This window comes from Helianthus annuus, chromosome 16 (assembly GCF_002127325.2).
Source record: "Helianthus annuus cultivar XRQ/B chromosome 16, HanXRQr2.0-SUNRISE, whole genome shotgun sequence".
In the NCBI taxonomy this organism is placed as follows: Eukaryota; Viridiplantae; Streptophyta; class Magnoliopsida; order Asterales; family Asteraceae; genus Helianthus; species Helianthus annuus.
In genome coordinates, this window is record NC_035448.2 from 50103137 (window position 1) to 50115711 (window position 12575).

Below are 12575 nucleotides of genomic sequence, written 5' to 3' on the forward strand. Positions count from 1 at the left end.
CATCGAACCGAGTCGAGCCTCCTGTTGACTAACATTGACCCGAACCCAAGCCGAGTCTTCCATTGACTAGCGTTGACCCGAAGCCGAGACTGGATCGAACCAAACCAAACCCAAAGCTGAGCCGAATGTGAACCCGAAACAAAGTGTGAACCGTGTGACCCATAACTGAGCCCAGATGACCATTACCGTCGCTCATCATCTTCATCTTCTCCGGCGGGTCGCCGGAAAACCCCCTCAATCGCCGTCGTCCACCTACCTCTGTCGTCTCTCTCTGTTCTCAGTCTCTCTCTATCTCTTTGTCTGTCATCGTCGAGCCTCAGCCGCCACCATTGCCGGAAAAATCAAGGGTTTCAGGGGTGTTGTTGTCGTCTAGGAAGCAAGAAGGAGGCCGGTGAGGTGGTTTACCATATGTAAGGGGTGTTGTTGTGGTCTGGGAAGCAAGAAGGAGGCCGATGAGGATGACGGGGCGGTGCCGATAGGGGGTGGTTGTCGGGTCGATGCGGTGCCGGAGTGGTGGTGGAAGAAAGAATGGATTGAAGCCAAAATGGTGATGAAGATGGTGGTGGGTTTGAAGAAGGCGATGATGTCTGGTGGTTTTTAACTGTGGTTTGGGTTGAAGATAAGGGATGATTTGGTTTTTCAAAGTGATGAGAGAGACAAAAACAAAACCAGATTTCTATTGTTGAAATGTGTGATAAAGAGAGAGGGAAGACTTTTAAAGAAAATACATGAGATTTGACATATGGAGTAAGTTACCATATTACCCTTTTTGTTTTAAAGTAATAGTGCATATGTAGCAAATTCTGATTGGTGGAGAGTGGTTCTCACGGTTCTTATAACTGGAGGTGGTTTTCATTTTAACGCCTCCCTATACATAGATACATACATATATAGTGGAGGTTTCAAATGAGAAGAATTTTTTTGTAAGAAGAAAAAAGAAAAAGTTTCAACCAATAAGAATGTTTCATTTTACTTCATTTAATATTTGCATTTAATTTTAATATAAGGGTATATTGGTAAACTAACATAAATCATTAATTTGTATTCTTACCCTTTAACAACTAAGTAAATTGAATTTGTAACTCCTTTTCAAAATATATACTTTTTTCAAATTAAAAAACAACTTAATTTAAAGTGTAGAATAAATTACAAGGTGCGTAGGATAAATTACGAGTTGTGTAGGATATATTTCGAGGTGTGTAGGATAAATTTCGACTGTGTAGGATAAAATTCTATAATGTGTAGGGTATATGTAGGAAAATTTTGATATTTGTAGGTTTTGTAGATTATATGGAGGATAATTAATAATTAGTTGACTAATTAATTAAAGAGAGAAAAATTATTGATATGAGTTATAAATGAAATAGTATTTTACTAATATGCCCTTTCTTCTTTTTCTTCTCACATTAAATTTCTTCTCAAATGAACCTACCCCTACATATATATATATATATATATATATATATATATATATATATATATATATATATATATATATCTCACAAGAAAAGTTTATTTTCCATGTAATGAAGCATTCCTAAACAAGGATTATCGTAAAAAAAAAAAATGAATTCTTTTTGGACATATGTTTCGGGTATAAGGTTTGGGTAAACATGTATATAGTTTCGGGTAATTAGGCCGTGTATTACCTAATTCCATATCCGTCCCATATCCATGAAATATGTTTTTTGTTTTTCCAATCCCATACCCGATGGGTATCAGGTATACCCATTCAAATGTTTTGAGTTTTGGGTATACATGTCTCGCTCAAGTATTTTTGCATCCCTTACCTTTGGTCTGAGATCCAGTTGTACCTCTATCCTTGGGCACTCTATGTTGATCGGGCACGCTATATTGAAACTCGAATATTATTATTATTATTCGATATTCTTGGGAGGTAATCTTATCTCCTAGAGTACTAAGAAATGACCCACAGTCTCTCGTTCCAGTTGTAAATCCGAGTATCGGGCTATGGCTAATAGTACTACTGAAATTGTGTGGATCACCCATTTACTTCGAGAGCTCCATGCCCTGCCCTCCTGATCAACCAACCCTTCTTTGTATTAACAAGAGTGTTTTATTTCTCACACATAATCTAGTTGCTCCTAAGGAGGCCAACCACTTGGACTTCGATTATCAACTCATTCACGAGTTGGTCCTATTTGAGAGACTTCACAGTTCGTTCCTACCAAGCTTCATGTTGCTGACAAATTCACCAGTAGACTGTCTCATTCTCAGTTTGATTTTTTTCGTGATTGCCTTGGACTCGGTTTTCCTCCATTCCGCTTGAGGGGATATTCGACAAACTTTGTTTGTTTTCAAAATTCTTGTAGTTTTGTGCTATTCTTTATATCGTGTAATGTGTAACTTTTTGTTCTTATTAAAACTCAATTATGCACATTCCATAAGTGATACCTGTAAACCAATGGCTATTTATATCTATTAAAGAACCAATGGAAATGAATAGTGCCACACAAGTGGTGGCATTTATTCATTTGATAGGTTCTTTGTGGCTTGTGGTGAGTGGACTTTTTAATTTTTTTGCTTTTAGTTAGGACATGTGTGTTTGCCAGCTATTATACTTTCCTTCAACTTTCTCACATGTGTCATTGACATGCATTCACCAGTCACCCCTTCCATCTTTATTAAGGCCATCACTCCACCCATTTCAAATCAACTTTTCCAACCAACTTTTGTAATAAAAGGACCTCTATTCTTTTGTTTTGTATACACAACCATTAGAGAGAAATGGATTCTGAATACAACCATCCACGATGGCTAGCTGATCACCGCTACAGCGGCCAGACCTAGACCTGATGGTCCAACTACAGGCTTGAATGTCTGTAGGTTCTGAATATGGCAAAACCACCGATATGGCATCGACAATGGTTGTGTGGTGGTGGTGGTATGTGGGCGGTGGCAATGGTGGTGTGGGTTCTGAATACAACCCTTCGCGGTGGCGGGCGATCACTGTTACGGCGGCCGGACCTGTCCGGTGACAGGCTTGAACGCCTTCTATAAGTTCTGAATAAGGCAAAATCACCTCAACAGCGACGACAATGGTTGTGTGGTGGTGGTGGTGTGTAGGCGGTGGCAGTGGTGTTGTGGTATGCTGGGATTTTGTTTATTTTTTGATTTTTCACATGGGTTTGTCTGGATTGTGAAGAAATTTGTTGAGAATTGTGTTTTGGATATGCAAATCTTGAAAGGGGAAGTATGAATATAGAACTGCGTATTGATTTGATTCATATGGTGTTGTGGGTAACAAAGAATTAAGGGTTGCAAGCTTTTTTGCTCACTAGCAGGCCTGAAAATGGCGATTACGTATGAATTGGGGTCTTTGAGCATGTGGGCATGGGCTTGGTTTTTATTTGAAAGTGAGTAGAGAGCTGAGTTCCTCTATACATTGATATTTTTACGAAAACTTACTTTTGGAAATGAAAAACACGATATATACTATGAAGATTGTTTTAAGTGTTCATGGTGTCCAGTACTACATAAAAGAGTTCCATATGTCATAATATCTTAGTTTAAAATGGTAAATTGGTAACTTTCCAGTCAGAAATAAAAGTGAAAGCATGGTCTCATATTGGTAGCATGTGAACATCAACATACATGCATGTAACATTTGAACTTCGACTCACAATATTTCTGACCCTTACGGCCCTATCTACCTGCCTCCATAAGTGTATATATATAAAGGAGGATTATTGAAGTTTAAAATCTACTGAATCAAACTTGTAGTTGATAATTAGAATTTATGATGAATCTATATAAAGTTAGAACATAACATAAATATGTACACAGAGATGGTTGAATGTGTTTTAATAACATTAAATTGGTTAATTATGCAAGTGTTTCTAGGAACACAAAACCATATAAACATTAAGTTTTAACCTTTTTTTCAAACTTTCATCTCCAACAAGATTCTTGACATGAAATAAACTAATAACATAGAGTCTAAGTAACTGTATGGTTAATCTTTACAGTTTTTACTGAAACCATTACTTTTCTTAATTTCAATTATTATGTCAAAAGGGGGTTTCAAAATTAAAGGAAAATGGCAAATAAAATGTTATGTTTGTAACAACCAACAATTTTGCAATGTATGCCAAAGTATTAACTAACGTAATGTAATTGGTTTCACTGATGATCCTAAAGTGCCTTTTAATGCGAGTCGCCATATCTTACCGTCACGAGGCTCGGGGTCTTTGTGCTACTTGGCATGGTGTTACGCTCCCGCCGCCGCCGCATCGCGGCGGGTGGTAAAACTTAGTTTTGTTAATTTTAATGATTTTCCCTTAATATTATTGCATATTTTTCGTTTTATAAATTGAGGGAAAGCGAGATGGATCAATAATTTAAGTAAAACGGAACTCTATGGATCAATAACTTAAGTAAAACGGAACTCTATTTATGTTGACCCGATAAAAAATTATTGGTCCGCCACTACAAACAAATTAGATAAGAAGTGTTATATACATCTTCCTACTTTATGATGTCACCAGACTCACCAATCCTGCAGAATTGCATTAAGAAACGAGTAATTCAGACTTTGACTTTGATAAGCATGTGAAATTAAGATGCCTAATGGTTAATCTACGTACTTCATGCTCAACTAAATATAATATGCAGTGACTTGTTTTTGGAGGTTGGGAAGAAGCATCAACTTGGTGTATAGTAGTGAGAAAACTATACTTTAGTATTATGAATTGAATACATGAAAATATATTTGTTTGTAGGTTTTCATAAGCAGGCAAAAAGTATATATGTCATTTATATACACATAATTGTATGCTAATACTTTTAAACAATTTTATTATTTACTAAAGCTATAATATAATTTATAAATAACACAATTCAGATATCATAAGCATCAATTTGAACGATATTTTGCGAGAGACACATTTGTTCTTCAATAAATGATATTTAATGATCAAAGCAGGCTGGAACTAGTGTTATCCTATTTGTTTAATATAATTCTTATGATCATGTTCGTGTCTCCTAATTGGAGCTTTCATTGAGTACCCCACAAGCTTTATTCCATTCATAGAAAGTGTTGTATATACCCTTCAAATCAAGTAATGGACATCTTTCATTAAAAGCAAGTTACAGATACCCTAAACTTAAGGTAGTACTATACTTTCTTTAAGATTTAGTCGGTAGATTCATGCATTTATTTTGCCTCTTGGGATCCTATAAATAGGGAGGCAAACAACGTTAACAAACACACACTCAGTACATGCACAGGAATAATAATACCGAGTATACATTTGCAATCTAACTACAATGACTTGCTCTATCTCTATGGCTGGTCATGGTACATTACTTGTGGCCATGTTGATAATGGTAGCTTTCGTTGAGTCTGCTACTCCACCGGGGATCGCTAAAAACCCTACCGAAGCAAAATGTGAGGACCCCAACTTCAGACAATGTCACAACTTGGTCCATGTTTGTCCTAAGTTTTGTGATAATGGCTGCTACGTTCATTGTCCCTCCTGCAAACCTGTTTGTAACAACTCCACCATGCAATCACCACCTCCCTACGTTACACCACCAACTCCTCAAACGCCTCCTACGCCTACACCGCCTTCTCCTTCGCCTCCTACGCCTACACCACCTTCCCCTTCGCCCCCTACATGGACCCCTCCTTCTGCCCCTCAAGGAGCGAAAGCCAGGTGCAAAAACCGAAACTATCCACAATGTTATGCCACCGAGCATGCCTGTCCTCCATCTTGTCCTGGAAAATGCGAGGTCGATTGTGTCTCCTGCAAGCCAGTTTGTAGTAAGTGCTACAAAACTAATTTATCTTGTTATTTTTTTGTCTAAACGCCCAAATTTACTCGTTCTACAACAAATTTGATGTTTAGTAAATGTAAAAAATTAGCCACGAAGTTAATTAAGGTGTTCAGTAGCTTAGCGGTTTTAGCATACAAACGTAGTAAAATCTGTTTTCTTTGTAAAGTTATACCTAGAGAAAAAGAGCGTTGGATATAAATGTGTCCAGACCCTCCGATAGCTTTGCAATTGGTGAGATTTTATTGGATGTTGTTGTCAAACAATGATCCACTTTGTTGAAAGTATGTCCTTAAAAGCCAAAATTTATTAATTTTACCCGAAATTATATTCTTGAAAGCGGTAGATAGTTAATAATTTGTCACTAAAAACCAAGAAAATGTAACTTCTATGTGTCACTAATCAATGCACTTTTCTTGTAGCAATTATGGTTCGCAACAGGCAAAAGAGTTGAAAGCATCAATATATATTCACATCATTTGCATTACTAAAATTAACTACATTTAAGAATCAGTTTTAGTTAAAAACATAAGAATCCCATAAACACTTGTATTTTTGGTAATATGCAGGCTGCGATATGCCGGGAGCGGTGTGCCAAGATCCTCGTTTCATTGGTGCTGATGGCATCACTTTCTACTTCCATGGAAAGAAGGATAAAGATTTTTGCCTTGTTACCAACAACAACCTCCACATCAATGGCCACTTCATCGGCAAGAGGAACCAAAACATGGGTAGAGACTTCACCTGGATTCAATCCATTGGGGTTCTCTTCGATAATCACAAACTACAAATCAGTGCTCAAAAGACTTCCACCTGGGATGACTCTATCGACCGTATCTCCATCACATTTGATGGGGAAGACATCCTTCTACCAAAAACCGAAGGCTCCAAATGGCAGTCTTCCTCAACAACTATCACTCGGGTTCAAGACACAAACGATGTCGTTGTTGAAGTTGAAAACATGTTCAAGATCACTGCCAAAGTGATTCCGATTACAAAAGAGGATTCAAGAATCCACAAATATGAAATAACCAATGACGATTGCTTTGCTCATCTTGATCTCAAGTTCAAGTTCTTCTCGTTAGGTGAGGAAGTTGACGGAGTTTTGGGACAGACTTACAAGAGCGACTATGTGAGCAAGGTGAAAATGGGAGTCTTAATGCCTGTTATGGGTGGAGATGACAAGTTTTTGAGTGCAGGATTGTTTGCGACGGATTGTTTAGTTGCTAAGTTTAAGGGTAGAGCCAGCAATGACGAAGGCTCCTCGTTGAACTTGCAATTGCCCAGCGTGAGGTGCCAAAGTGGATTGGATGGTCGAGGCATTGTATGCAAGAGATAGATTGTTCATGTTCTTGCATGTTACTAATATCATATAGTTTTAACTATATATGTATCGTAGAATGAATAAGGAACATCGCTAGCTTCCAAGATCTTAATGAATAAATGAGGACTTCCAATGATAATATATTTCTTGATACTATTAAATGCTATTTGGTTTTGTTGACTGTCATGGAGAATAAACTTTTTTTAAGAACAACAAAAAATATCATACAAAAAAAAAAAAAAAAAAAAAACTAGCGGAGAACTAACAAAAATCCTCATGGAAAACAATAAGAGGGTTTCTTTTATTTAGAGTAGATTATGTAGTTTCCGTACTTTAACTTTATGCTAAATTGCAAAATATTCCCCTAAACTATGAAAATTATTAAAAACTAGGTTTCCTAACGTCACGCGTTGTGATGAAACATAATAAACGACAGTGTAAAACAAAAGTTATTTCGAAAATGAAGGTTGTTGTTTAGAAAAACAAACCGTCGGCGTGGGTTGAGTTTATGATCGTACCGTTTTTACGATACCAAATGAATACTCTATTTTGAATGAAACTTTGTTTTTTTACAAAATTTATACCAGAATGTCGAGCAAAAAATTCAATTACTCATCGATACCAAATAAATACTTTATTTTGAATACAACTTCGTTTTTAAACAAACTTATACCGGAATGTCAAGGAAAAAAACTAAATACAACTACGTACTTAGATTTTTAGAAAAAGTTAACAAACATAATTTATTAAAGAAATATCAAATTAAATGATAAAGGAAACATTATTTAGAAAGGAATTATTAAAAAAACAAAAAAAAAAAATAGAAAGAATGATTAAGAATAGGAGAAGAAAAAGGAGTAACAATTATTAAAAAAAATATAAAGGGTCATTTTTTTTAATTAGTTAAAGTTAGTTGGTAAAAAAGAAACTAAAAACAACATAACAGGAAAGAGTAAACTATAATTTGCATTACTGATAAAGGAGGTCAATGTTAGGTCGAGTTCCAATTTTTAAAATTTTACTTCCTCTGTCCCTAGTCATGGAAAAAAGCACTACATATTGAGTATCCGACGCCAACCCAATTAGGGTGTAAGGAGTGGTTAAACACTTTGGAGTGGCAAACTAAAAAATCAACCAATGAGAGTGTGCCACGTCAATCAGTGAAAAGTGTTTAAACTTTGGTGAAAAGTGTTAGCAATGGTTTAAACACTTGGTGAAGTGGTAAACTTTTTTTAAAAAAAAAGGAAAAAGGTGTGATTGGTTGAGAGATGGCATGGACCCCACCCCACAACACCCTCTCTCTCAACACTCCCTCTCTCTCTCCTGCTCCCTCACTCTCTCTCTTCTTCCCCGCGTCGGCAAGCGGTTGCCGCTCCATTTACCACACCGATCGGTAAAGGGGTTGGCGGCGGTGTTGCCGCTCGGCAAACCGACTTTGCCGCGCCCCTTTACCGACCACACCGTATACCCTTATGGTTTCTAGATAGATATAAAACTGGTAGGGGTGTAAAAACACTCTTTCAATAATTGAAGCACTAAAAACGGACAACTTTAATTCCATACTTACCCTTTGACAAGTAACCATCTTCCACATTTGCGTCCCCGTAAATACACCTACAATTCCCACCATATTCTCCCTCATTAAGCTTTGAAATGCTTTTTATATACCCTATTTCCTCGTTGTTTCCTCACAACTAAACCATACTTCATTTGTGCTCCATCTAGACTTTGCGGAGGTGACCGGCGACCACACCCAAAAGCCAACCCAAAAAATCCGATCCTATACCTATCGATCCTCCTGTTTCCAACTACCACTAACCCAAAGCAAACCCAAAGCATCTAGCAGCGACTATGCCAATGTCGTTTCCCGTTTCTTCTATGACCACCGAGGCGTCAGAGGTATTTTTTATATGTTTCTTAAATTGGGTTAACCTTGGTTGATTTATTTAGATTACGGTTAAAATTTGATGTTATACGGTTGAATAAGGTTTGATTTTGGTAGTATACATTGTGACTTCGGTTGAATATGGTTAGATTGTTTTACTTTATGGGTTGACTTTGGTTGATTTTTGTAGAATACGGTTAGAATTTGGTAGTATACGGTTGAATAAGGTTTGATTTCGGTAGTACACGGTGTGGATTTGGTTGAATACACTTAGATTATTGTAGAATACGGTTTGAATTTGTAGAATACAGTTAGAATTTGTAGAATACGGTTAGAATTTGGTATAATACGATTTGACTTTGGTTGAATTTTACTTTATGGGTTGACTTTGGTTGATTTTTGTTGAATGCGGTTAGAATTTGGTAGTATGCGGTTGAAGAAGGTTTGATTTTGGTAGTATACAGTTCGATTCAGGAAATATACGGTGTGACTTGTATTGAATACGGTTAACTTTGCTTTATACGGAATGAATATTGTAAAATAACCCATATATACGGCTTCAGGTTCATATGGTTACGATCTTCGGTAATATACGGATGAATAGGAATTCATTACCTTTATACAGGTTATATACGGTTCATACGGTTATATTATGTATTTCGTTAATTTTATATCATATATTTTGTTATTTTTACCATTGAATCGTTTGATTTTTTGCTTGTAGTGGGCATGAATCTTGATAATTCCGGTCTTGTACCTGGGATAAAGGTGAAACTTGGGTTTTGGGGTGAGTCACACTAACGATTAGCCTTTTGGTTGCTTGCATCTTGCCGCTTCAGGGTTCCTAGTTTTTCATCCTGACCGGATGCGAGTGTTACGATTTTTCATTAGTTAATAGACTTTGATACGTAATTTTAATTTGGTATGTATATTTGTGCTTTTAAACTCGTAATTATTTGACATTAGCTATGGTAGTACATATTTGGTATGTTTAATGGTTCGTTTATACTAGTCTAATACCTTTTGTAAATATGCTTTATACAAATTACATACATTAGGGACACGTTTTACTATTCAGTGAACACCTTACAGACCCATAATGAGGTCGTTATATTTGAATTTGTCGGGAAAAAAAAACTTAGAATCGTCGGGGGACTCAAATATTCACAGTGTACATATATCACGGACTACAAAAAAAAACCTGACCGGGTTAGCGTTGAGGACTCAATATGTCGTGTTATTCCATGATTAGGGACGCAGGAAGCAAGATTTTGAAAATGAAGACTCGACATGACACCAGCCTGCTTCATTAAAGACGCAAATTGCAGTTTACTCTAAAAGAAAATTGAAAATGAGAGAAAGGAATAGAAGGGGAAAACAAAAAATTTGAAAAAGAACTTGAACCTGCATCACTCAATTTGAATAGAGACAACGAAGGTATCATACCACAAGCACATTTTGTGTTATATTCAGGTTTCATTTATATAAAACTAAACTTAATGGTGAAAACAAAAAAAAAATGTAGGTTAGTGAATGCCAAGCGACATCCACAGATTGGACCACCGCCTACCTTACCCAATGAATGGCAAGAACTATTCATGGTGTACATATATAGGGGAATGTTCAAATAAAAAACATTTTTATTGTGAAAACTCGAAAACTAACTAAAAAAAGCCTAAAAAACACAATTTTTTTTTTCAATTTTTTTATAAAAATCGCAGGTTGTCTGGATTAGTTGACCACGCACCCATGTTCGCTAGGCACGACCCCGTGTGCAGAAGCGTATCTGTACTATCAAGATTTCCTCAGATTCTGCGAATCTTAGAGTTGACCACGGCCCCGTGTCCGCTGGGCATGCCCCCGTGGTGGGTGATAGAAGCTTCTACAACTTTGTCTTTTCTGCAGACACGTGGGCACGCCCTCGTGCTCACTGAGCACGGGACGTGGCCTTCTGTTCTCTTGTTTTTGCTTGGGAAGATGCTGTCGGGGGGTCGGGCATGCCACGTTTGTTCCTTTTCTTGTATTTCATGTTAGATTTAGCTGCCTTTTTTGCTTCTTTTGTTCATTTGAGCTCATTTAATCCTGAAAATACAAAAGGAAGACAAAAACACACTTTTTCCAAAATTAGTACTATAAAAGGGTTAGTTTTATGCCACATTTGATATAATTTATATGTTGCATTTTGCACACATCATTTACTTAGGCGATAAAAATAAGTTTATCAAAGTACCTGTTGAAGTTGTAGATTGGAAAATTTAGCAGCTTACGAGGAGTCAGATTAAGTTAGTAAAGGTCCGCTGAGATTCCAAACGTGGACCCGAGTTCACATGGAAACGATAGGACTAGATGCAACGAAAAAATCCGCATCTCTTTCAGTCTAGTTTGAGATCTAAACCTGTAGTGTAAAAGTTCCGGGGATGAAATTTCCTAAACATTGAGTCCGTACCGTACTAGTATGACACGTGTAATGAATAAATAAAGGCAGTATTTTATAAAATGTGGTGTTAATATGTGGTATTTGTTGTGTTGGAAAATCCAAACTTTGTTAAATATTATGTTGGCAATAATAAGATAAACGCTTATCGCGTAACGAATAAAATGCGAAGCGACTGTCGGTGACCGCCCGGTTAATGTTAAAATCCTCAAAATATTCTCTTATTATTAAAGTTCTATTTTTAATCATATTCGTGAAGAAAAATTAATTAAAACGCCTAAAAACGCTGTTTTGCGAGTTTAAGGGCATAATGCGTAATGTCGCGCGCATACTGCGAAATACAGACAATGCAGCCAGTCGAGACAAATAAAATATTGAGTCAGCAATATTATGATGAGTTTAATTTTATAGAGTGATAAAAATAATTTAAAACGCCATAAAATGTAATTAAAACGAGAGATAAAATACCCGGGAGTCAGTTAAATACCTGTATTTAACCATATATATATATATAGGGTAAGTTTCATGCGAGAACCACCTTTATTGCGAGAACCGCGAGAACCAATGTAAACACAACCTAAAATAGTTAAAAAAAAAAACCTAAAAAAACTAACCCCCAACAGGCTAACACCCCCCCCCCAAAAAAAAACCTAACCCCCCTTCCCCCCAAGCTAAATGCTAAAAACTAACCCCCCCCCCCCCCCCAAAAAAAAAAAAAAAAAAAACCTAAACCCCCCTCCGTCACCCCCCAAAAACCTAACCCCCCTCTCCCCCAGCTAAAATGCTAAAAACTAAACCCCTAAAAAACCTAAAAAAATCAAAAAAACACACAACAATTTTTATTTTTTTAATATTTTTTACATTAAAATCGCTACTTTTAGTAGCCAAAATATTTTTTTTTTAAAATTTAAAAAAAACAAAAATTTTTTGGCTACTAAAAGTAGCGATTTTTTTTATAAAAAATGTTAAAAAAAATATTTGTATGTTTTTTGGCTATTTTTAGGTATTTTTGGTTGTATTCATATTGGTTCTCGCGGTTCTCGCAATAAAGGGTGATTCCTAACGGATCCTTCTCCTATATATATATATATATATATATATATATATATATATATAGGGAGAAGATCATGCGAGAA

General features: G+C 36.3%; 1 protein-coding gene and 1 long non-coding RNA gene across 2 annotated transcripts; both read left to right on the plus strand.

The window, feature by feature from the left end:
- The first annotated feature begins 5257 nt into the window (after positions 1 to 5257).
- Positions 5258 to 7284, plus strand: LOC110917104. Its single transcript, XM_022161723.2, has 2 exons — positions 5258 to 5785; positions 6366 to 7284. The coding sequence occupies exons 1-2, from the start codon at positions 5290 to 5292 to the stop codon at positions 7133 to 7135; spliced, it is 1266 nt and encodes a 421-aa protein (XP_022017415.1). The 5' UTR covers positions 5258 to 5289; the 3' UTR covers positions 7136 to 7284.
- A 1382-nt stretch (positions 7285 to 8666) lies between these two features.
- On the plus strand, positions 8667 to 10011 carry LOC110917236. The gene is made up of 3 exons (XR_002580432.2): positions 8667 to 9019; positions 9569 to 9630; positions 9730 to 10011. It is a non-coding gene; the product is annotated as an uncharacterized LOC110917236 (long non-coding RNA).
- Positions 10012 to 12575: the final 2564 nt, after the last annotated feature.

Bases quoted from the DNA above. Each gene is read 5' to 3' on its own strand.
- LOC110917104 (XM_022161723.2), top strand. From the start codon at position 5,290: ATGACTTGCTCTATCTCTATGGCTGGTCATGGTACATTACTTGTGGCC. The intron at 5,786-6,365 runs GTAAGTGCTACA...GGTAATATGCAG, and splicing joins CTCCTGCAAGCCAGTTTGTA to GCTGCGATATGCCGGGAGCG.